The following is a 24,752-nucleotide window of genomic DNA, read 5'->3' on the forward strand; positions in this document are numbered from 1 at the left end:
TTTTTTTTTTTTTTTTTTTTTTTTTTTTTTTTTTTTTTTTTTTTTTTTTTTTTTGTCTAGTACTACCAGTTACTAGTTTTAGACTTTTAGTAGTGTATTTACTATTTTGAGAGAGAGCTATGGGATAGTGTTTATTTAAGGATGAAGTGAAGTTGATCTTAAAATGGGCTTTTTTTTTTTAAGGAATATCCAAATAGGCCTGTTTGTAATTAATTTTGGAAATTCAATAAATTTGTCTACTGTGTTTTAAACTCCATGGATTGCTTTCTGATTTATTAAAAAATAAATTAATAAATTTTTTGGAGAAGATAAAGATAAATTAATAATTGATTTCAATAAACCCTTAGGAAAGAACCTCAAGAAGGTGAGGCTTATTCAAACGCTATGTTTGTTTTATGAAGGAACTTAAATTATTAAATATCAAGATTTGACTGATAGCCCAATAATACTATCATTCTCTATGGCAATTGATGGATGGAGTTCGAACCTACTCCCCTCCCCACAATTTACCTAGCCAACAAAAAAAAAAATGAGGGTTATAATTAACTCTTTAATCTTATACTTTTTTTTTAACCCCAAAAACAAATCATTTGAATAAACACAAGAAAAAAGCCTTCATGCTTTCAAAGTTTTTATTTAGCCTTCATGCTTTCAAAGTTTTTGTTTTTATTTTTTTGTCAATATTATTAGATTATGCCACAAATGCATTTGAAATCTCTAAGGGTCTGTTTTAATACCGCTTATTCTGAAAATTAAAAATATTGTAGCGAAATAATTTTTAAATTATGAATAGTGCTGTGGGACCCAATTTTAAAGTTAGATTTGCATTTTTCGTACTTGCAGGTCTTGAATAGTACACGGACCCAGTCAAAAAAATGCAGATGTGCAAAATGCAAGACACCCGCTATCCAAACTCACACTAAAAACAAAAACATTTTAAAACATCAAGTAAGGAAAATTTTAGTGTGATTCCTAATTTATATTTACCTTCAAAATAACTTATAAATAGCAAAGTAAATGTAAACTTTAGGATGTATCATGATTCTTTAGTAACCTCTTTTTATAAATAAATAAATAAAATTAGAGATATAATTTCAAGTTTCAACCTATGGTGCTCGAGTAACCCTCTAGTTAAATTCGAATATTTAAATTAAATCTCATTAAATGATATGTGAAATTCAATTTTTAATACCATAAGTTGCAAGTGAGGGTAGAAGAATATTATATGGAGCCTCTATCAAGAAAGAGAGTTATCTCTAGTTTTTTTTTTTTTTTTTAACAAGAGTCAAAATAGGAAATACACTACTAAAACTAGTAACTGGTAGTACTAGACCAAAAAAAAAAAAAAAAAGGAAATAAAAAATTGGGAAAGATAAGAAAGAAAAGGAAAATAAAAGCGGGGGCGTATTCATAATGCTAAACGCAAGGGAAGGGAAAACTTGGGGAACAAGTGTGTGTTATTATGTTAGAAAATAAAAGGCGAGAAAGCAACCAAAGTGTACCAAACCGAAACCCATTTGTCATGTTTCAGATTCTCTCTTTCTCTCTCTTCACTCTTTAATTAACACACAGATTCCTCTCACAACTCACAAGCAATTAAGCAAAGCAAAGCAAAGAAAGAAAGAAAAGAAAGCAAGAAATAAAGAAAGAAAGAAAGAAAGGTAGGTAGGTTCTTCACTGCAGAGCTGGTAGTACTATACCATTAGGGAAATCCAAATTGATTTTGATTTTGATTTTGAATTTTGATTTCCAAAAGCAAAGCAAAGCAAAGATGGACGATGAAGTTGTTCAGCGAGTTTTCCAAGAAGGAGGTCGCGATTACTTTCAACAACAGCCTTCGACTTCGTCTTCGTCTTCCTCTTCAATCCTCCAATCCCTCCCTCTCCACGTGGTACGCTACGCACCAAACTTTGTTTTGATTTTTTTTTTTTTGCTTTTGCTTTTGCTTTTGTTTTTCTTGTGCAATTGTGTTTTCTTATTTGCAAGTTAATTTTGCTATTCAAATTTCTCGTATATATATGTGTGTTTGTTGTGTGAAAAGAAAGAAAGATTTCTTAATTACGACTAATTTTCTGACATAATTATTTCATTCACAACGTGCATTATTTATTGGACTGAAGTTCTTAAATTATTTAATTTTTTTTTTTAAAATAATCCAAACCTTACAAGTTAACCAATTAAAAAAAAAAAAAAAACCTCCTCTGAAATCATCCCTTGCAATGATTATCTGTTTCTCATGCATCAGACATATGCAATATCGCTCGTGTGAGACTCACGTATTGTAAGGGATGCTGCATATATCGGATGCATGGGATGCATTCTCCATGCCTTGTGCTCAAGGGATACTTTTAGGAAATTGTTGCTTTAATTCTTCGCCTTCGTTTTCGTTAGGTCAATAATCTTCAACGAGGAAAAAGTTTTCATAAGAATTAATGCATAAACCCTTGTGTCGCCTCTCATTGAGCTCGGCAGGTGTAAGTTTATTGATAGCCTTATTTGTTGGTAGGAAAAAAGACGTTAAGAGATAGAGGTGAAGGCTTCTTCTCTTCCAGTGGAAGTAGTTGATGTTGATATTGGAACTTGGTTTATGAGTTTTGAGGCTTGAACTTCGACTCAAATGCTTTCCTTAAGGTTGATAGCATTAGCAACCTAGTTGATGTGAAGGCGACATCTTTCCAGAGCAACTCAATAAAATTTCATATTGCCTTTGATATTCATGAATAGTTGCTGTTTGTTTAATCTAAGTACGATCACCAATGAAATCTTCATATTACACAGGTCCATACTAAGATGATTACACGTAATAGGTTGTTTTTCCTTCAATGATTGATATTTTAGTTGAGCTTCACCTTCCTAGTGGTAAGTGGCCAATAGCTCTTGATTCTCCATTGAAGTTTGTTGGGATTTGAAAAATTGCTTAAAATGACAAATCTAGCTTGTTGGATCTTCACTACCATTAAAAATAGGAAGTCTAGCTTAGCAAGCTTAGGTGCAACCAGGGGGAACATTAGGCCTCTATCCTCCCCAGCATTGTGAGTTCCACACCTGGACCTATTTCAATTGGTAGAGCTCACAACTTACTCATAGACAAGACTTACCATAAGCTGGTCAAAGTGGGAGTTTAGAGATGAGAACATCTTTTGCACTTCCTTCAACAATCTCTCTTGCTCTGCGTTTAAAGCACCAAGTTCAACCTTAAGGTGATTGATGCATTGCTTCTCTATCTATAATTCTAATACCAAGTTAGTTTGTTCAGCTTGGTTTGTACACTCACCTCTTCCTCTCCCTCTTCCACATATCTTGGTTGGAATTGGGGCAAGGATAAAAAGATTAATGGTGAGTCTAAAAAATGAAAAGGTTAAGAGTGGTTTCCTTCAGAGGAATCCAAACTTTGAAATAATTAAATTTGAATAAACTTCTCTCATAATTATTTCATCCAGGACATACATTACTTATGAGACTCACTAGATAGTAACAATCCCCAAAACACAATAACTTAATGATACTACTTAAAATTCAAATGACACATAAGTAACAATCCTAACCTGGCTACAGCTCTGCCTAAGTGATAATACTTAGCTGATTGTTTATGTGTATTCATGTGGGGTTAGTGGGTAGTCTTGTGCGTGATGCTTCTTTGCATGTTAATGTTCCCATTTTTCTGCATTTAAAATTCATTTATATCGGTGTAGAAAATAATCTTGTCATTTTTCAAGGAGTGTAGCTAATAGCGGTTTGTGGGAAGGGTATTTGGAATCACCCATCTGTGTGTATGTGTTTGTTTATGTTGTGGTTATAGTTGGGGTGCTTGGCCACTTGTGTTCTTGATGCTGCTTTGTGTCTGAATCTTCCGTTATGATGTCCATAAGTTGGAGCTGTATGGTGCAGAGAAGAGCTAGTACCAAGATAATTCACATATTAGAAATTAGGATACCTATGTAGAATACATATAATGCTGTGGTTTTGTCTTCATATTGATAATTTGCTCCATTATTTTTTAATGGGCCGGGCTGATAGCTATTATTAACAAGCAGTATTTTGATGAGTATGTTTACACACCACATATATAGAACTGTGTTGAATATGTATTCTCAATAATTGCCTTGGTGAGGCTCCACATCTTAAAAAAAATGATTTTGTTACTTTGCAGTATAATTTCCCACGTTGCTGTCTGTAGTGTAAAAGGAATTGTTTTCAAACTAAGTTATATTATGCAAACAGCATGCGTTTTTCATACTTACCTTCATTGTTTTTTGATAATATATACTTGCATTCGTTGTCTGCCACCACCATCATGATTGCTATGATGCTCTGCAAGATTTTATTGAGAAGCCTTCTCATAACTGGTGTTGAAATGTTGCAGTCTTTCGATCATGGATATTACTTGTTAGTAAAATCTATCCAAGAACTACGAGAGAAAAAAGATGGTCTTGTTACAGTTGGCATTGGTGGTCCAAGTGGTTCTGGTAAAACAAGGTATACATGCTGTGTAATGCTTTAATATTTTATTCCCCTGCAGATTTGTGTAGAGTGAAAGCATTTTCTGCTTGTTTTATTGAATGGTTCTAATTTGTAATGTAAATCTAATGGTCCCTGAAGCTTAGCAGAAAAGGTGGCATCTGTTATTGGTTGTACAGTTGTATCCATGGAGAACTATCGTGACGGATTTGATGAAGGGAATGATCTGGATTCAATAGATTTTAATATGCTAGTCCAAAATCTTGAGGTTTGCATATGCTTCTCATTTCTGTATTATGGGCTTCTATTTTTAATTATAAGATTGGATTGAATAATGTTAGAGCTCTTGGGCAAGTCCATTACAATTGATGTATTGTTTTAAGATTGTTTTGAATGAATATGTAAGGTTGGAATTAGCCAAAGTCTTTGAGTTGTATTTTATATTTTTTTAAAAATAAGTGATATAGAATTTTAATAAGAAAAGGAAAGCTCTAAATGAGGAGCTTTCTAATGATTACAACCAAATACAAATGATCCATAAAATCAACTAATGAAGTAGGAAAACACAAGAAAAAGGCCTAAAGATCAACCACAAATCTCTCCACACCTTCAAAAGTGTGACTATTATGTTCCATCCAAAGTATCCAGATAACACAATGAGAAGTCACACACCAGACATTGCTACTATTATGCCTCCCACACAACCTTTTCCAACAAAACAAAACATCAATCACCTTAGACGGCATCACCCTATGCACCCCAAATTTATAAAAATGAAGAAGAAGATGATCCGCTATTTCCATGTCATCCTTATGCTTGCAACACCAATCAACCAATACCATATTCCTCTTTATAAGCTTGTCTATTGTCAAAATTCTATTCAATGTTGCTGCCAACACAAAAAAAAAAAGCTTTTTTTTTTTTTTTTTAGGGGGGGGGGGGGGGGGGGGGCGTTCTTAGTTACTTCCAAACTCATTTGAAAAAGGTTGTATCCAGTACTTAAGACTTTGTGGGGTTTTTGAAAAGTGGTTGGTAGGTAACCTTACGCCCAATTTTTGGTGAAGTTGATTCCCAAACTCGAACCTGCAACACTTTGCTTACGTAGAGGGCACTTGTCATTGCACAAAGTTTTTGCCTCTACTATCACCCCTCAAGTAATCATAATATGTTTGAACACTAAACACTCTATTGCTATTTATGCTCCACCTCATATGATCATCCCCTCCAGGAAAAGAATTGTGAGAGTATAATAAGTCCCTTAGTTAATCTTTGCACTCCAATCCCAATCGTGAAAGCTGTGAGTAAATTTTAAAGTCAAAAAATGAGGACCATATAGCATGGCATGGAAAGCACTAATGCATCCTTGTTTACAACAATAAAAAATAAGTCCAAACACATTTCCTTAAGGGATGAAAGAGGCTAACTTCTCCCAACCCCCTCTAATTTCCTTCCATAGGCTACACTGTATGTCCTACGAACAACTGAAGTAGTCCATCCTTGGTGGGTCTTTTTGAATAATAGGAAAAACTTTATTGAGAGCACCCCAAACCACCTCCTTACCCCTTCAAACAAAGCTCCCTTTCCAGCAATACAAATCCTCCCCGGCACTTCCAAGGCATAACCCACTGCACCACAAATAAGCATAAAATCAAGGACCAGAGCTTACTCAAATACTCACAGTGAAGGAGCAAATGATCAACTGTCTCCCCAGCCTTCTTACGCATATAACACCATTCGACCACACGTTCCCTCTGACTGCAAAGATAATCAATTGTCAAGAACTCAAGATCCTACCCAAGGCTGCTGTCAAGTAAAGAAAGCAACCTTAAGAGGAACCTTAACTCTCCGTCTGCTCTTCCAAGGAATTGACATCATCCATGGTGATAACCTTTGCCCTATTCTTATGGGGAAGGAAGCAGAGTTTTATTGACCCAACAGAAAAGGGAAAAAATAAAAAGCAAAAGTTTTAATTTTAAATATATTTTTCAAGTGGACTTTGGGCTGATTTGTCATGGTAAAGCATAATTTGATCGTGTATCGACCAACTTGTACTCTGAGTATTGCTAATGCAGTGAGTATTGCATCTAACTTTGTGTAAGGTTGGTCCTGTTTCTATGCATTGAGAAATACTCTTTTATGTTGATATTAGGATTTGACAAAAGGCAAAGATATATTGATCCCAGTTTTTGATTATCAACAAAAGAGACGTATTGGTTCAAAAGCAATAAAGAGTGCTTCATCTGGGGTGGTAAGCATGTGTAGTAGCAGTTACTATGATTGACTACATTTGCTGTTGGTCTCATTAATCAAATTACATTTTTTTTTTTCTAGGTTATAGTTGATGGCACATATGCTCTGCATGCAAAATTGCGTTCTTTGCTAGATATTCGGGTTGCAGTGGTAATATTTTTTACTATGAGTAGTTATAACATTTTTTTTTTTTTTGGTAAGGTTTTCTAATTAGTTGTTAGTGAAAAGAGTGATTTGGTCTTGTATATATATTTTTGGCTTGTCAGGTTGGTGGTGTTCATTTTAGCCTTCTTTCCAAAGTTCGGTATGATATTGGAGATTCTTGTTCGTTGGATTACCTTATTGACAGCATTTTCCCATTGTTTAGAAAGCACATTGAGCCTGACCTTCATCATGCACAGGTTGGTGTTTGTATATTTTTTTCACCTTTGAGTTTTTACTGCTAATTCTCCCCTTGTTGTATCTATTTTGCAGATTAGAATTAACAACAGCTTTGTCTCATCATTTAGAGAGGCAATCTACAAGTTGAAATGCAGAAGTGAGGTCCGTATATATTTCGTACGTTGTCATTAGTTAATACTTGGCCTTTCTGTATAAATATAAATTAATGCTACTCTTTCAGTTAGATGATTGGGGTATTCAATACATTCTTCAAAAGTTCCTCTGCGTGCAATTTATCATCAGTTTCATTTTACCATAAAAATTGAAATCAAACAGTTGATTCTCAATCTTAGTGAATGACAGCACACCTAATTTTGTTTTTTGGATAGCTACAGAGGTTTGAGACAAGAAGACCAACTTTCTCCTTTTAATTTTTTTTAGTAATGGGAAGTTTTATTGGAATGTTATCTTGAGCAGTTGAAGGTGGGCTTATAGTAGGGTTTCATCATTCATGTTGGGGGGAGGTCATGTGAAGATATGGAGATTTCTCATTTATTGCTCTTTGATGACACCATCCTATGTTGCTACTTTTGTTTCCTCAATCTTTTGTGCTCTAATTTCCGGTCAGGTGTAGGGGAGGATATGATGCATTAGAGGTTATTATGATCAGGTAAATTTGATGTTTCTTTTTATTATGAATCAATCATTTAGAGGGGAAGAGAATACAAGGTTTCTTTGGAAGAGTATATGGAGTGCAACTTCTATGAAAGGTAGCAGTTCTTGGTTAGACAGTAGCATGGGGGAAAGTTTTGGCAGTGGATAATCTTTGTAAAAAGAGATAATTTTAATAGATTGGTCTTGGCACTTCGTTTGTACACCCCTGCACCCCCTTTCTCTCTTTTTTGGCACCTGTTGAATAAAATACATTTACTAATATATAAACAAAAGGGATTGGTGTTGCACATGCAAGGAAAGTTGAGAAACAGTAGATAACCTTTTTTTTTTTTGTACATATCTTTTTTTAGGCTACTTCATCTTTTTCATATGAAGCAGTATTCTATTTTAGAAACACTCTTTCTTGCTGATAAAAAAAAACAGTAGATCACATCTTTTACTTCACTGTTTTGGGCGATGGGCTTCAGTAACTTGTCTTTTCTCTTTTTGGAGTTAGATTGGTAATGCCAAAGTCAATTATGGATAGTTCACTGGTTGGTAAGGAAGATTTGGTTATTTTGAGAACAGTAAAATATGGATATCCATTCCGCTGTCTTACGTGGATAATTGGGAAAGGAAGGGAATAGTCAAACTTTTGAGTATGCTCAACTTATATTGACATCATTTAAATTGTGGTTCCTGAGAGTTTTGTATGATTGGATGTCTATCTCAGATGGTGTTCATTCCATTTCTTTTGTAGAGTTGAACTTTCAATTATAATTTTTTAGGAGTTGCTCTAATATACTTCTTGTGTATTAGAGCACTCTCCTCTTTCTAATAAATGATCGTTTGCCTATATAAAAAATCAAACACTAAGGAAGAACACAAGATAGTTGCTTCTATTGTGTGTCAAGGAATACATACATGAAAGATGGCATGAATGTATTATTTGCATCATACACTTCTTGCATTCAATGCCCTGATTTATAACTTTGCCAGGTTTATGTCTTGGTTTATCTACTTTCCATCTATCTCATAGTAATGTATTTTGCACGGTTGATGAAAAACGTATGTGACCATAAGGTTTACCTGATAAATTTTATATTCCTACAATGATATGCTAGGATCACTCTGTTGTGCATCATCCCCATCTCTTTTCATGCTTAATTAGGCTTCTCAAAATTATCTACCTTAGTTTTACTTTTTATCTCCTGCCTCCTATTTATAACCCATTTATTCTATAGGTAAAATTTTTAGTTTTAGGTAAGGTAATATTTATCAGCCACATTATTTCACTACAATTAATATTTTGTGACAGTTGCTAGTTGGAGACTCTGCTTATGTGTTTCAAGGAAATGAACCACAAACAGACAAGTGAGTATGTCAATAGATTGTTGTTTCTAGCTCTGGCCATTTCCTATCGTAATATTAATCTCAAAATCAGTTTCTTTTCTTTTCGTCTTTTAGAGCTTTTCTCGCAACTGAGAGTGCTAAAAACTTTATTTTGCTTTCAGTTTTATTGAGATGTACCTTAGGCCCCCTTCAGCAAGTGAGGAAGCACGGATAAATGATTGGATTAAGGTGCGACAATCTGGTATTAGATATTATCTATCACTTGGCGACCAAAGGATTGTTGACAAAATTTATATCATCAGGCCTAAAGCTGAATTTGAGGTATGGAATATCTTCCCTTTGTTGGGATCTGGTATCAATATCTTAGTAAAAATCAGGTCACCCTCCATTATAAAAATAATTATCAGGCTTCTGTTCCTCTTTTATCAGTACTCTGTTTTGCATGTGTTTATCTACCTGCTTGAGGAATGAATCAAATATTTTAATTTCAAGATCAATGCAAACAGTAAACTGGACATTTGCTAGTGGATGTAGCACAATGTCCTGCATCAACAATATTCCTTTAAAAAAAAAAAAAAGGAATATTCCTTTTTAGATATGAATGTAAATACATAAAGGTCAACAACCGTATATGTAAGCTTCATGGTTGAAAAGTTAAATTAGTTTTTCATTTTCTCAACAAAAAAAGAAAAAGAAAAAAGGAAGAGAATAAATAATATCTATATTTTCCTGCTCTATCAGCTATTATATGAATAACATCAAATCCTAATCCTTAAAATCATTTTGTACCATCTTTGAAGTTTAAGAAATTCATAGAATACAAACTCTCTTGCTAATGTGAGAGTGAGACTACTGTTGCATGATATGTAACTCATTATAGTATTATGAAGTGTCACTATGCTGTTGTGCTGTGGTCCGTTAAGGTACATTATTGCTTGGAAATTGGTGCCTACATCCTTGTTTTGGAGCATTGGGTTGGAAGGGAATAAATGGGTTTTTGTGAGGATTGGAGAGCACAAATTGGTTTCCTTAAGGCATTATGCTCCTGGCTATAAATTAGTCCTTCCTAAGGGAGTTCTGGATTTTCATTTAATTTCATTGATGCCTAGAATTTTAGACTTTGATGGGAATTCTGTCTTTTCTTTTTTCATGTTTTTTATTCTTTGATGTTGTTCCCTTTTGTTTCTCCCTTTTAGGGGTGTGCATCCAATTTACCAACCCAATGAAACCGACTCAACTCAACCCAACACCTTGGAGGTGTTGGGTTGGATTGAAATTTTATTTTGAGTTGGGTTGGGTTTGGGTTGACAGTTTTTTCAACCCATTTAACCCAACTTGACCCACCATACATATAAGTTTAATTTAATGCCTTTATTTTAATTTTTTTAGTTTCCTTTATTTGGTATTTTAAGAATTAATTTTGATGAATTTGGAAATTAGTAATTAATTTTGGGTTGGACCCAACCCAAAATTAATTACAAATTTTGGGTTGTTTGTTTGCCATGAGCTTTTTTGTTTAGCTTTTAGCTTATTTTGATTATGTACAACTTTTTAAAACATCTCTTTTTTAAATTACAAGTATAATTTAGCCCCCTTTCAACAAAAAGAAATCAGCAAAAAGCCAAATAGTTGATGCCAAATGAACACGTGAATTGTAATAATTTATTAAAAAAATAATGAAATAATTGAAGTTCAATTTTTTACCTAGCATGAAACATGAAAGCACAACCCACCAACCCAACTTGACCGATGTGGTTTGGGTTGAGTTGGTCTCTACACGTGATGGGTTGGGTTGGAAATTTCTCAACTTGACAAACTCGGGCAGGTTGAAAAAATCCCTCCAACCCAACCCATGCACACCCCTACTCCCTTTTTACTTGGGTTGTTCTCCCTTTAATTTTCTGAAAGAATTATTTACTTAAATCTTTAAGCTGTTATACACTAATCTTAATGGTTTTTACACTATTGTGATTCGTGACAATGTTAGACACGAATCAACCTTAGAATGAGGAGTCATGGGTTCTTTAATATCTTTAAGCTTTTGTCATAACCAAGGAAACTGTTTAAACCTCAGTTCTTAATTATTGCATCATTTGTGAATATTATCACGACTCTTTGGATTATAGTCCGTTGCTTAATAATTTTAGATGGTTTTTCTGACCTGCTTTCTCCTCTTCAATGCTGGAACAGGTCGGCAGGATGACTCTAGGTGGGCTGTTGGCTTTGGGGTACACTGTGGTGGTCAGTTATAAAAGGGCATCTACGTCAGTCAATAATGACAATGTCTCACTGTCACTTGAAAACATTGATACTCTTGGCGAGACTTTCATGGTGCTGAGGGGCATGGATAGGAAAGTATGAACTTTTTCTTTATGGAGTTATCCTGCCATTTATTTCTTTCTCTATCAAACCCAACAAACCCCCCCCCAACACACACACACACCCAAAAAAAAAAGGAAAAGAAAAGAGAAGGGTTTTATAGCATCATCATCTCATGCATATGCTTTGTTGTCTATTGATAGTAATTTATTAAGAGATTTGGTAATTTTCTTGTGTCTTAAAATTTAGTTTGTCAAATTCTTAGAATCTGTTATGCAGAAAAGAGAGAAGTTTTGTAAAACACTTTGGGTTCTGTTTTGTGGGAAGGCAGTTCTTTTTATTTTTGGGGGGAAGGGGGGGGGGGGCGGGAGAGGCATGAAAGCTATGCAGAAATGCATCTCGTAGTGCATTTCAAATTAATTTTTGAAAAGGGTAAATTTCTTAGGCACCTGGGTACTTCGGATTAAAAACACAGCATCTTCAAGTTTGATTGAGAATTATACAGACAGACTTCTTGAAATAGACCAATTGATTATTGGGGTTCATGCCCTTTGTATATACAGAAGGAAAAGTCAAAGAAAAAAGGATGTGCATGGTTACCCCTTTTTATTTTATTTTAAAGACGACAGTTGCCATGAGCCTCAATTCAATTGGCACTTGCTCCTCGCACAAGTGTGAGTGGAGGGTGAGATCATCATGTAATTTACCAATCAAAACAAAAAAGTGAACAGTTAAATCTTTTCTGTCTTCATTCTTGTTCTCTCTGTCACTATATAAATCCAATGATAGGTTAGGATTTTCAGAATACTCTTTTTTTTTCTTTGCAACTCAAAGAGAAGTTCTACGGTTTTATTTAAGTGGTTCAAAGATGAATTATTTTTCTTCTTTGTCAGTAAGCTGAAAGCTTCTATCTCCCCCACAAAATTTAGGTCCCCAATACTTGTATGCACACTCTTCTTTATCTAATTGTGAAATTCCTGATGAAATTGGGACATATAAAAGTTAAAGGTTCTTGATCTAGAGGGCAATTTTATAACTGGGATGTTTTTTCTTTTGGCTCTTTTGGCCCCCCGGCCCCTGGGGTGTTAAGGAATTTGTAGGTTCTTAATCTTGATTTTTATAGGATATAATCAGAATGGACATTGGAAAAATGTGGTTTATTCTATAATGTCAGATGGCTGCTTTCCAATTGTGTTATTTGCGGTCATGGGCCCTTGTACATTTTTGGTTCTGCTATCTGCATGGTGTTTTGTTTATTGTATGGCGGGTATGCATGTTGCACGGCATTTGTGAAGTCTGAAGACGTTATTTCTATTGTACAAAATTTTTTACAGTTTGCATTGATTTTCTTCTTTTGCATAGACGGTTGGAGAGAAAGCATTGGGAATGGGCATCAATGGACCCTGGATCACTAAATCATATTTGGAATTGATTCTTGAGAGAAAAGGTTGGGAGCTGGACTCTTGTTTTTTATTTTTTGTTTTTTGCCTGCGTTTGTGGTGATGGTTCGCATCTTCTATCCTTTAGTTTTTTAATGGTCCATGTGAAGTGTCACTTAGTCGAAAGGGCTACACAATAAGAGGTAGTCCTCCCACATCCCTTAAAATCCATGGAGATAGGATTCAATTCTAGCTCTTGCGGTATTGATGCCAGGAGAGTTTCCTAGCTAAGCTTGCTGGCATCTTTATCCTCATCCTTTTTTCTTTTGATTTTTTTAGATTTTTTATTTCTGATGTGCCCTTGAGCTTTGTGTCTTCGGATTAAATCTTGTGTACTTGGGCTGAAACCCTTTTGGCATCTTTTCAGTTTGATATGTTATCTTATTTATCAATAGAAAAAAGAAAAAAAAAGCATGTGTTGTTTGTATTCTTCTTTTCTTTTATTTTTTTGGTGGTCTGGTTTATGTCATTGTTATTATTGTTTCCAAAAGCTAACTTCACTTGCAGGTGTACCTCGCCTTAATTCACCGCCACCTTTGCTTAATACATCTCCAACTAGTAATCAAGAGCGGGTGGTTGTTACACCAAGGCCAATCCGTGTTACTCCAAACATTGTCACTCCCCTTGAAGATCTATCTCAGCCATGGACTCGATCACCAACTAAATCTAAAATGGAACCTGTGCTAGCGACATGGCATTTCATCTCGTCAAATCCTCTCCACACTAATAGCTCAATTGTAGGTAAGTGTACTTGGCTTAGGGAATGTCTTCATTCACTTCTTAATTTGTCTGTTTCAATGATTTTTCCTGGGTGTGCTGTTATTAAATGTTATGTTATAGACTTCTCTCATGAAGCAACCACAGATCCTGCCTCTTTCAGGGATACCATAAAGCTTGCTCCAATGCCTGATTCATGTGACTTGGATAGAGGATTGCTTCTCTCCGTTCAAGCAATACAGGTATGGATTATTTTTTAACTTGATAGAATTTTGTTGTGGTGACTCCTATGTCTCCTCATCTACGAAGCTTATCAGTATATTAAGCTGGATCCAAACTTTACACTTGTGTTTGAAAATCTTTTCAGGCTTTGTTAGAGAATAAAGGTCTCCGGTTATAGTTGGAATTGGTAATTCTGGCTTTATTGATATTCTCTCTCTTTCTCCTTGTGTTTTACTTTGTGCTTGTTAGCTATAACACCCTTTCAAAAGTAGCTTGGTTGGCAGTTTAAACGTGGTTAGTAGAAGTGTGTGAACTGACCTGCTTAATTGCTTAGTTGAGTTTCTGTTAAAAAATAAGTCTCTAAGCAGAAAATAAGTCCATGAATAACATAGGTTCAATGATGACTAATAATTAGAGGGCCTGTGGAACCAGTTATAATATTATGAGCCAATTTATTTGAATGGTAATACCTTTTCTAGTCGTGTTTACTTTAATTAGTTTGAGATGGAATGGGCATGCCAGTACATAGGTCCACTCATTTTTATTTACCATGCTTTGGAGCGCTTTCTTTGGGGTAGAGCCTAGATGAAACTTCAATATATACAATGACAATGGCCAAGTAAATTGCTTAAACATCTGTGTAAGTTTTCCTGGATGTGTTGTTCCATTTTTTTCCCCAGTACTTGCTGGGAAGATGACTGGAAGGCTAAGTCAGTTGTTAATGTACAGTTAAGAGCATATATGATCCTTAGGACATTTTATTGATTAATGTGATACCCCATGCCCTAGGAAATTAATAAGCAATCATATTCTTATTCATTCAACAAAGGAAGTGATAATTCAGCAGAATTTACTCTCTTTATACAGCTCGTGTGTTCGGGTAGATCCCCTTTAATTTTTTAATGAAATTATTTACTTATCCAAAAGAAAAGTGATAAATCAGAAGAATGTTATTTTTTGTGTATTTGCTTACAATGGGAGATGACATTAAGACTGGAGAGGGCAAAGAGAATGTTGAGATTGAAACTAAACTGGGTATCAAAAATATTTTGACCCCTGATATCTTAATGAGGTGTACTTAGGAAGTGTTTTGCAAATTTTGATCTTTTTTATTATTTATTTTTATGTTTATTTACTTTGGGAAGGGTTGCAAGATCAAACAAGGTAACAGAAAAATGAAGCCTTGTTTTCCTTAATGTGAATAGCAAGTTTTGTGTTTAAATATGCAAGTATTCTGTGTGCATCTGTATAACTCATCTTGAAGAGTGTGGTTCTTTGGTGTCTCAAATTACTTAAGCTCTAAGATGGTTTCTTACTATGTTTCTGCTGTTGTCACAATGTTGCAGGGGCCCAAGTGGTTCTGGAAAGACTAGTTTGGCTCATAAAATGGCAAATATTGTTGGTTGTGAAGTAGTTTCCCTTGAAAGCTATTATAAATCTGAACAAGTAAAGGATTTTAAGTATGATGACTTCAGCTCTCTTGATCTATCTTTGCTTTCAAAGGTAAGGCGTCGATCATATTCATCAATCTGTTTAAACTAGGGCTTAGTGAGATTCCAAGTCCATTAAGCTTACTTGAGATATGATATGTTAAAACATTAGATGAAGCAGCTGGTTTATATGGTCAAGTTTGTGACTCTGTCAAACTACTTATCTGTTTTTGTCCTTAATTTATCACCAAGAAATAGTAATGCAAGAGTTTTTCTTATTTCTGGTTCATGAAATTGGATTGTGCCGTTGCTTGTGCTTTCTTCTCAGCCTGTCATGCCAAGATTTCATTATGTACTCCAAAATGTTCAGTTTTTTTTTTTTTTTGATATGCAACTATTAAGAAAAAAATAGCCAATCCGAGTACATTGGGCATGTACTGTTGGGGCAAAAATCAAGAACCAAAATTACAATGATCAAGTAAAATAGGAAGGGAAAAACAAGAAAAATGCGACAGAGCCACACTCCAAGCAAGAAGAGTATGTAAGAAAAAAGACTTAATCTCTAGCAAGGATTGCTCACATCCCTCAAAGCATCTAGCATTTGTTTCACTCCAAATTCACCACATCAAGCAATGCGGCACAAGTTTCCAAAAATCTATATTGCGATGTCGCCCGAATTTACCTTGCCAAGACTAAAAAAAATCAAATACCAAATGCAGCATAACCCAATGAAGTCCAAACAAACAAAACACCAAACACCACAGCTCAAAAGCTATGGGGCAATAAAATAGAAGATGATCTACTGACTCTCCACACTTTTTACACACACCTCTTACACATGTAACACCAATTAAGAACAATAATACGCCTTTTGCAAAGGTTATCAGTTGTAAGAATCTTACCTAACAAAGCTGACCATGAAAAGAAAGCCACCCTTGAAGGGACCTTTGATTGCCACACCAACCTCCAAGGGAAAGAAAGAGTAGGAGGGTAGAAAGAAGGTAGAAACCTCTAACCTCAAAACCTATACTCCTTGCTGGCTTCCAACAAACCTTATCAGGGCCTAACCCCCTGCACTTTCGAAGAGTAAACAATGTCCATAAACCAATAAAAAGAATCTTCCTTCCAATCCTGTGGTGAATGACGAAAATAAAAATTCCAATGAAATCTTCCCACCAGACCAACACATATCTTCCACCACTGATGAGTCTCCAGCCCTACTAAAGCAGTAAAGATCTGGAAAAGCCTCTTTGAGGGTACAATCCCCACACCACACATGCTTCCAAATCTTCACTGTAGTACAATCACCTACATCATACTGTAGGACTTTAGAGAAGTTCAGCCAGCCACTTCTAATAAACCTCTAGAGGCTAACACCATACGCACTTGTCACCTTTTTTGTGCGCCAACCACCCTAGGCATTCCCATATGTCGCCTCTATAACCCTCCTCCATAATGCATTTGTCTCTAAACCATACCTCCACAACCACCTGCCCAAATTGTTTAGTTTTACAGTTAAATGTGTTTGGCCATGCCTTTAACCTTTTTTTTTTCTTCTTGTTAAGATGTCATTTATTTTTCAAGAAAATTTACATGTTGTTCAGTAGGGAAGAAAGGATACAGTTGATTTTTTTGGGGGGGTTTCGCTTAGAAGACTGTATCCTTGTGTAGAAAACCACAGGTCCATTAGTTGGGGCTTGTCATGGCCTCTTATGTGCTTATGCTTTTAAAAAGTTGAAGCTACAAGGTCACAGGCTTTTTGCCACTCTTGTGAAGTGGCTTGGGTCTTTTAATGCAGCTTTTGAGAACTGGCTTCGGGGTTGCTTTTCAAAGCAGCTTTAGGTTCTCGCATTAATGTAATTTTTGAAGTTCTAAGTTGCCCATAGCCCATTTGAAAAATCAGGACAATTCCTATTTATAAACCCTTAGATCTTCTCATTTCTCCCATTTTCTTTACAATTTGAAATTTCCCTTAGCCTGTGCTGCACGTTTTTAAATCATCAGCTTTAAAAATGCTACAACAAGAAACTTTTAAGAAGCCACAACTCTTCTTAACCCCCACCCCCCCTCCATCAGCATCTATCCATGATGTTGTGGCCTTAAGGTTTTACCTGCTTTGCCTTCACATGTGCCTGTTGCTGCATTCTTTATGCCATGCCTACTGTCCATTGATTGTTTTTTTTAAATTATAATTTGGCATCATGTAAATAATGTTTTCCATAATTTCATGAATCTTTGAAGATAGATTTATTCATTGACAATGCCTCCCCCCCTCCTTTTTGAATTGTCAACATACAACTCTCCATCCCATTCTGCAAGGGGAGGAAGTGCCATTTTATCTAGAGCTCATTAGCGATATGATTTTGCGTGTTTCTAATGCTCAAATGGCTTATCTGGAGTAAAATATAATTTTAAAATATTTTGGAAAGAATAATGGCAACATACTTGAATATCAATTAATTTATGTTCTGGGGCCTGCCAGAAATTTCTCTCATGGTTGTGTTAGCATTCTTATGGTTCACTGACAGAATATTGGTGACATAAGAAATGGTCGAAGAACAAAAGTACCCATATTTGACTTGGAGACTGGTGCTCGGAGTGGCTTCAAGGAACTTGAAGTTTCTGAAGATTGTGGAGTGGTATGTTATCAAACTCATTGTAGATTGTTCACGGTAGTGGTATCTTAATGTTACTCTGTGTGTGTGTGTGTGTGTTTGTTAGTGCAGTTCATTCTGTGAGTTGGCATGAATATCATAAGGGATTCAGTTTATCAGGAGCTTAAGGCTGCCTGTCTAAGCTACCTTATCTGACTTGAAGGTTTATGTTCATCAGATAAAGATAAGAACTTTTATATTTATTTTAAACTACTAATGCACAAAGATAGAGATGACAAGAAAGGAAGGGTGCAAGTTTCTCTTCAAAGCCTTTTGACATTAAAAGAAGACAGAAGAGAAACTGACTGTATTGGAGCACTGAATGGTCTTCCTTGCTTCTTGATTATGAAAGATACAAACAAATATAAAGAGGAAGCAGAGAACAGCAGGAAGACTGAAAGAAAAGGCAGGCAAGAGATAGTGATAAGAGTGCAGAAGTAAATAGGGAAGGTCATTTCAGGGGCAAGTAGTTTCCGTTCTGGAATCAACATTACCATATTAACACCCACCCCACATGATTCAAAACGTAAAATATGATTTTTTTTTTTTTTTTAATTCACTTGTGGTCTCATATCAGATAGCTTTCAAGGATTTGTGAATTTTGTGGTTTCTCCTTGTCAATATAGTTGCTTCCAATTTTCCTGTGCTTCTGATTAATTGTGTACACGTTAGTATATGAAGAAGCTATCTGAGGGTGTGAAGAAGGCATAAAATGTCCTTGAGGAAGATGGTTTTGCTTTGTACTTTTCTAGCCATAATATTGCTGGTCAAACAATTTTTCTGCAAGAGGATCATTGTCTAATATGTGTCACAGTTTTCAGTTTTGGTCTGGATATTTGATATTGCTTAAATTGAAATCCTTAATTAGAAGTTTAAAAATTATGGAGTTCTGCTAGTTTATCTTGTTTTGATTTCTCTTTCAACTAGAAAATCTTATTTGTTTAATTTGAACAGATCATTTTTGAAGGGGTTTATGCATTGCATCCTGACATCCGAAAATCACTTGACTTTTGGATTGCTGTTGTAAGGATGACTCACCACTCCATCTTTGAGGCTTTGTTTTCCATGTATTCTTAATCTGTTTTCTCATTGTCTAAAGTATTTTGATGCACAAACTAGCTAACTCCTCTCTTTGCAAAAACAGGTTGGAGGTGTTCATTCACATTTGATTTCTCGAGTTCAAAGGGATAAAAGTAGAGTGGGGTGTTTTATGTCGCAAAATGAGATCATGATGACAGTGTTTCCCATGTTCCAGCAGTACATTGAACCACATCTTGTTCATGCACATGTTAGTAGATTTGGAACCATCTGCTAAAGCTTTTTTATTCTAGTCTGGTGTTGTAAGTATAAGGAGTATATTAATTTTATTAATTTTAGCTTTTCTTTTGAGTCTGATTTGTTTTATATTTCAAGCTTCTTAACAATAATTCCACTGATTCTATTTGGAAGAACTTACTTGTTATATATAAGATATTGACAAGGACAATATTTATAGTAGAGTCACATATTTTACCTTGAAAAATTGTAGTACAGATTGCCCAAATTTTCTTTGTGGGGAAAAAAAATTTACTTGTCTTTGGGGGAAATAAAATCATGTTAGCTCTGGACCAATCTTTGACAGTAACACACTTCACTTTGTAGTACTAATTTGTGAGTTTTGAGAGCTGAATTTGCTGCTACACCATGTTGCAGCTCAAAATTCGAAATGACTTTGATCCTGTGCTTTCCCCTGAGAGCTCATTGTTTGTATTGAAGAGTAATAAGCAAGTAAGAGTTTGTTTTGTATTGTTTTTGGTTGGCTTGACCTTAGTATTGTTTGCCCCTGACAGGCTTCTGTTGTTTCCAATCAACAACAGGTGGCTTATCAAGATATTTTGAAGATTCTTGATCCAGAAAAGTTCTGCAGTTCTGTTCAGAATTTTATTGACATATATTTGAGGATTCCTGGAATTCCCACTAATGGGCAGTTGACAGAGAGCGACTGCATAAGGGTCAGAATATGTGAGGGCAGATTTGCGTTGCTTATTCGGGAGGTTTGTAGTGAGATAAATTTATAATTTTTACCATAATGTTAGATTTACTTCCTTTGAAATTATTGTGAATGCGCAGCTCTTATTTTCTTGTGAATTACATTTGTTAGCCTATAAGAGAAGGGAACTTCATCATTCAACCTAAAGTAGATTTTGATATCAGCATTAGTACAGTTGCTGGTCTTCTTAACCTTGGGTAAGCCACATACTTAAGTTTGCGCAGTCGTGTCTTTTTCTACTAACTATTGTAACAAAAATCATCATATGTGGGTGCACTCAATTCACTAATGGGATTAATTAATTCTTCTACGATGCACTAGAAGTTTTAAAATTTATACACTAGGACAATTTACCTAATCCTATGCTAACCAAAGGGTTTTATGCATTTTTTAGTTCTTTGTACTGTAGATGATGTTATTAGTTTTTTGGCATTTTGAAGGTAAGACCGTAAATTAGTAGGGATGGATAATTGCACTTGATGATCCTTACAGTGCATTTGGATGCACTGTTTAGTGGTGGAAAGGAATGAAAGGGAATGGTGGAATTGATAGTACTCTTTTTTGGAGTTTAAAATTTGGGCTTGGAGGGTTGGTTCCATTCTTATCCCCTATAAATATCCACTCAAAAGTGGGTGAAGCATGTTATTCCCCTCATTCATTAAGGAAAAATTACATTTTTAGCCATATTTCTTTAAAACATAAATAAAATATATGTAATAGTAATATACATTTCTTTCTTTTCCATTTTTTTTTTAATAAATAAATTCCCAAACACTACCAAAAAGAAAATTCTCATTTGTTCTATTCAATTTCTATTTTATAAATTCCTAAACACACTACCATAAAGAAAAACCTCATTTCTTTCTATTCCACATTCCTTTTCTTAATAAATTCCCAACAAGGTCATAGTAACCTAGGTATATGATGATGGGTTGAGAGGTGCATAAAGACTTGTTAAGCCAAGAGAGAAGTAAAATATAATTTTCAAGTTAGTACATCAAGAGTGAAGATTAGCTATAGAGAAGGATTAGGTAATTAAAGGTGTCCTGACAACCCCCCTCTCTCCCACCCCAAAAAAGAGGGTGAAAGATCTGCTTCTATTGAGAGCTTAGGTTTAAGACACTCTTGATTAGATGAAAAGACCATCATCACAGAAATTAGGGTGTCTGAAGTTACAAATGCTTCAACATTTGAAACATCAATTAGCTTTAAGATCATGTGGTATTCACTATACTGTTGGGGTTTGGAAATGTATGGGAAATGACTCTGTACCCCAGTTGATGAAGTCATCTGTCTGAAAACTACAAACCTGTCTTTGTTTTTGACAGTAGTATGCGTTAAATATATACTTCATGACACAATTTTTCTGATGAGTTTTTACTATTCTTAATTCTTGTTCATGGCTTGTAGCTGATAGATTCATACATTTGTGTATGTCTATGTTTTTCTTATGGCTGTTATACATTTGTATTTGAAACATAATGTTATCCTGTTGTGATGTCAGGTATCAAGCTGTAGCTTACATAGAAGCATCTGCATATATATACCAAGATGGAAAGGTCAGATTAAATTCTAGGAGGTTACTTTGTGCTGAAATACATGTTCTTGGGTGAAGTTCGCCTGTGTTGAAACAATAAGCTTTTTTTTTTTTTTCACAAATACTTTTGACTCCTTATTTCACCACTGGGATTTCACTCATTCCAATTTTTCTTTTTCAATTTAATTCCCTTAATCTCTTGTAATTCTAAAACATTGTTCATGCAGCTTAATTATATATCACAAGGGAAAAAATATGCAATTTCCATGCAGTTTATGTTTTCTGGATAGTTATTAATCTGTGGTACATAGGAAACTGTGTGATAGCAATGTAACTCCGAGTTTATTCTAACTTATTTCCGGTGCATTACTGAATTTTTTTGGTTATTTACATGTGGTGGGTGCATGTGTTATGGTGTGTCCTGGGCTATATGCACTCTGTCACTGCTAACTACTAAGGAAATTTTAATGATATTCTTAATTGAAAATAGACCTTGCAGAAGCTGACAAATAGAGCTTTAAACACCAAAGGCCATGGTGTGGAGTGGCCTGATAGATCCCTTAACCTTCTGTCTCCGCTTTGCTTAGTGCTCATGTAATTCATTGTTTGCATTCTATTTTCATTTGGAAACTTGATTTATCGGTTAGGAAATGTTTTGTTTGTTTATTCTTTTAAACACAATGGAGATTTTCCTATTGAAGGAAAATATTTTCTACGTGGGTAAGTGTTAACTTGATGGTATGGGCAAGGGGAGAAATTTTCAATTGCCTTCTATATTCTATTATGAATTTAGCATGTCTACTCTTTTTCTTTTTTTTCTTTTCTTAAAAAAAAAACAATGGTCTACTCTTGTTTTAAGCCAAACTAAATTCAGCCTATTAGCAATGGTCCTTCTGTTCTCAGTATGACCCTGCAAAATAGCATCTAATTTGGTTATATATTTGATTCCTTGTTTAGATCTTCTTCCAGTATGCAGGAATATAGGGTTGTTCTTTCTGTTTTCTGAAATTAAAGCAAATGTTGACCTAAATTACCTAATTTCTGATCTTAATTATAAAGGACATCCTTGTTTAGCATTTGATGGATGGTATGATATAATCTAAATGATTCATAGCTCCTGCTCTTGATGAACTGATAATGGTAAAGCATGGTTTTTTCTGATAATAATACTAATAATATTGTCCCTGATTCATTGTTGATATACTAAAAGTTTTTGTTAGTCATTCATTATCTCATGCCTTTTTCTTTTATTGGTTTGCCATTAAAGTTATACGCTGTTTTTTATGTTGGCCTTAAAATCTATCTTATTTCCTTCTAGATCCTAATTGAGGTTGATCATCTACAAGATGCCCCTAGTCCTTACCTACAAATCAAGGGTGTTAATAAAGAGGCCGTGGCAGCTGCTGGTTCAATGCTTAAACTGGATGGCTCATATACTACTAAGGTTTTTCCTCTATTATTTTCATACAAGTATAATGATTGAGCGCTTGCATAGCCACCAGCCTGCCAAATATATTAATAATCACCAGAAACCACTTGTTTGCCTATGCTGACTGAATTAATTGATTGTACTTGTAGAGTTATCTTCAAATAATTTTGGAAGGATTACCGGCAATGGAAAGAAGTTCCACTGGAATTTACCCTCAACAAGCCGCTAGGCTGCAGGAACTTGTGGAATTTATTCAATCTCAGGTATTTCACTGCTGACTAAACAGTGATGACAGCCAATTACCTTTGAAATCTACATAAAAGATAATAATCTTGGTTGAATTTAGGACCCCATCAGATACTATTTACATAGCTTTCGTCTGTACTTTAATCCTCAGATGTGCAGATCTCCAAAAATATGGGAATTAGTGAAACCCCCAACCTGCACCGAGCCCCCCAATGCCTCATCCCTTTCCTAAATCTTGAAAAAAAAAAAAAGTGAATATATTTCATTGTCTGGAAGAACAAATATTGTACTTGCTGCATTTCTAGTCATTAGTTAAAATGCCATTGTGGATCCAACAGGGCAGTAGTTCAGCTTCAGAATCCTCACCTTGTAGGGAGGTACCTCCAATGGAAGGGATTATTGAAGAGATGCAGATGAGGATTAGAAGGCTTGAGCGGTGGCACACCATCAATACAGTAAGTCCAATATCTTTTGGGAAATTGTCTTACTTTTAAACCACCTTAATTATTCTTGTTTATCCACTTTCATCCAATCTAATATATATTGCTGCAGGTGCTTTGGACATTCTTGATGTCTGCTCTTGTTGGTTATTCACTCTACCAAAGGAAGCATCAGTAATCTTGTTGGTTATTAACTTGCAAACGGTCTGTGCAGTCTCCAAACAGCCTTAAGTCCCCTTACATTGATGCCAATTAATTTTTTGAAATTCTGAGTCTTAAAGAATCTTCCCAACTAGTCTAGGATCAATTTAAATCAATATAAACTTGAATTTTACATTTACAAGCGTATTGTTTAGTTTCTCCCTTCGTGGGAGTAAATCTAATTCCAGGAAATGAGAAAAACAGATTAGGATTATAAGAGTACATAATTGCTTTGTTCTTTGCTCCTATTAATTTCATATGCTTTAACTAAAACTGGATGGTTCAGTTGTTCAAATGCAAGAAGTATTTGTTTGCTAGTCATGACTGATTAATAGTACTCTTTTAGTTCACCCTTTGTAACTGTAACCGTTGAAACTATCATACCCTTTATCTTTGTCATTTCGTCTTAAGGCCGACAGTATTGTGTAATGAAAAAAAATGACCAAATCTGTTGGACGGGTTGAATGAAGGGATTTGTCATATGACTTTGCAAATGGATTTCTACGTTACGTTGATAATAACAACAAAGCTATTGCTAATGCTTGGAATGAGGGAAAATTAATCAATACGTTGAGAGCAATTCTCCCTTTCCTCACATAAGTTATTTTACTATGAATTTAACTTGTGAGGCTCATTATTATATGAGAGGAGTTGTTTTTACCTTTTTGAAAATGATGTGTACCTAAAAATATTAAGGTTTAGAAAAGTAATTTTCAAAATAATGAGATTTCAAAATGAGATTCCAAACAACCACTACTCTTTGTACTCTTCGATTGAGTGTACAGCATATCATGGATTTTACGGATCAAAGAATTATGACATGAGATGTTAAAGGAAACGACGGAAACAGTTTGCATGCAACTTTTATCATCTTATTCTTATGGAGGGAGTCATTACTATAGCAATACCAACATCAAAGGTTTGAATAAAATCGCAAGAGAGAAGATTAGAGGAATTGCCCGTTTCGGATCTGCACTCGAAAGCAGCATTAAG

General features: G+C 34.9%; 1 protein-coding gene across 1 annotated transcript; it reads left to right on the forward strand.

Moving 5' to 3' along the window:
- The first annotated feature begins 1,408 nt into the window (after nt 1-1,408).
- Nucleotides 1,409-24,076, forward strand: LOC112025465 (uncharacterized). Its single transcript, XM_065775628.1, is given in 28 exon segments — nt 1,409-1,665; nt 1,757-1,891; nt 4,364-4,476; nt 4,600-4,726; nt 6,608-6,706; nt 6,790-6,858; nt 6,975-7,109; nt 7,183-7,251; nt 9,062-9,117; nt 9,258-9,417; nt 11,287-11,451; nt 12,778-12,862; nt 13,362-13,595; nt 13,719-13,813; nt 13,939-13,957; nt 13,960-13,980; nt 15,139-15,296; nt 17,752-17,862; nt 18,832-18,900; nt 19,022-19,165; nt 19,570-19,644; nt 19,734-19,910; nt 20,018-20,103; nt 21,411-21,465; nt 22,762-22,887; nt 23,022-23,135; nt 23,457-23,573; nt 23,671-24,076. Coding segments are annotated over 27 exon segments (2,865 nt in total). The 5' UTR covers nt 1,409-1,665; nt 1,757-1,771; the 3' UTR covers nt 23,737-24,076.
- Nucleotides 24,077-24,752: the final 676 nt, after the last annotated feature.

This window comes from Quercus suber, unplaced genomic scaffold (genome assembly GCF_002906115.3).
Source record: "Quercus suber isolate HL8 unplaced genomic scaffold, Cork oak 2.0 scaffold_116, whole genome shotgun sequence".
In the NCBI taxonomy this organism is placed as follows: Eukaryota; Viridiplantae; Streptophyta; class Magnoliopsida; order Fagales; family Fagaceae; genus Quercus; species Quercus suber.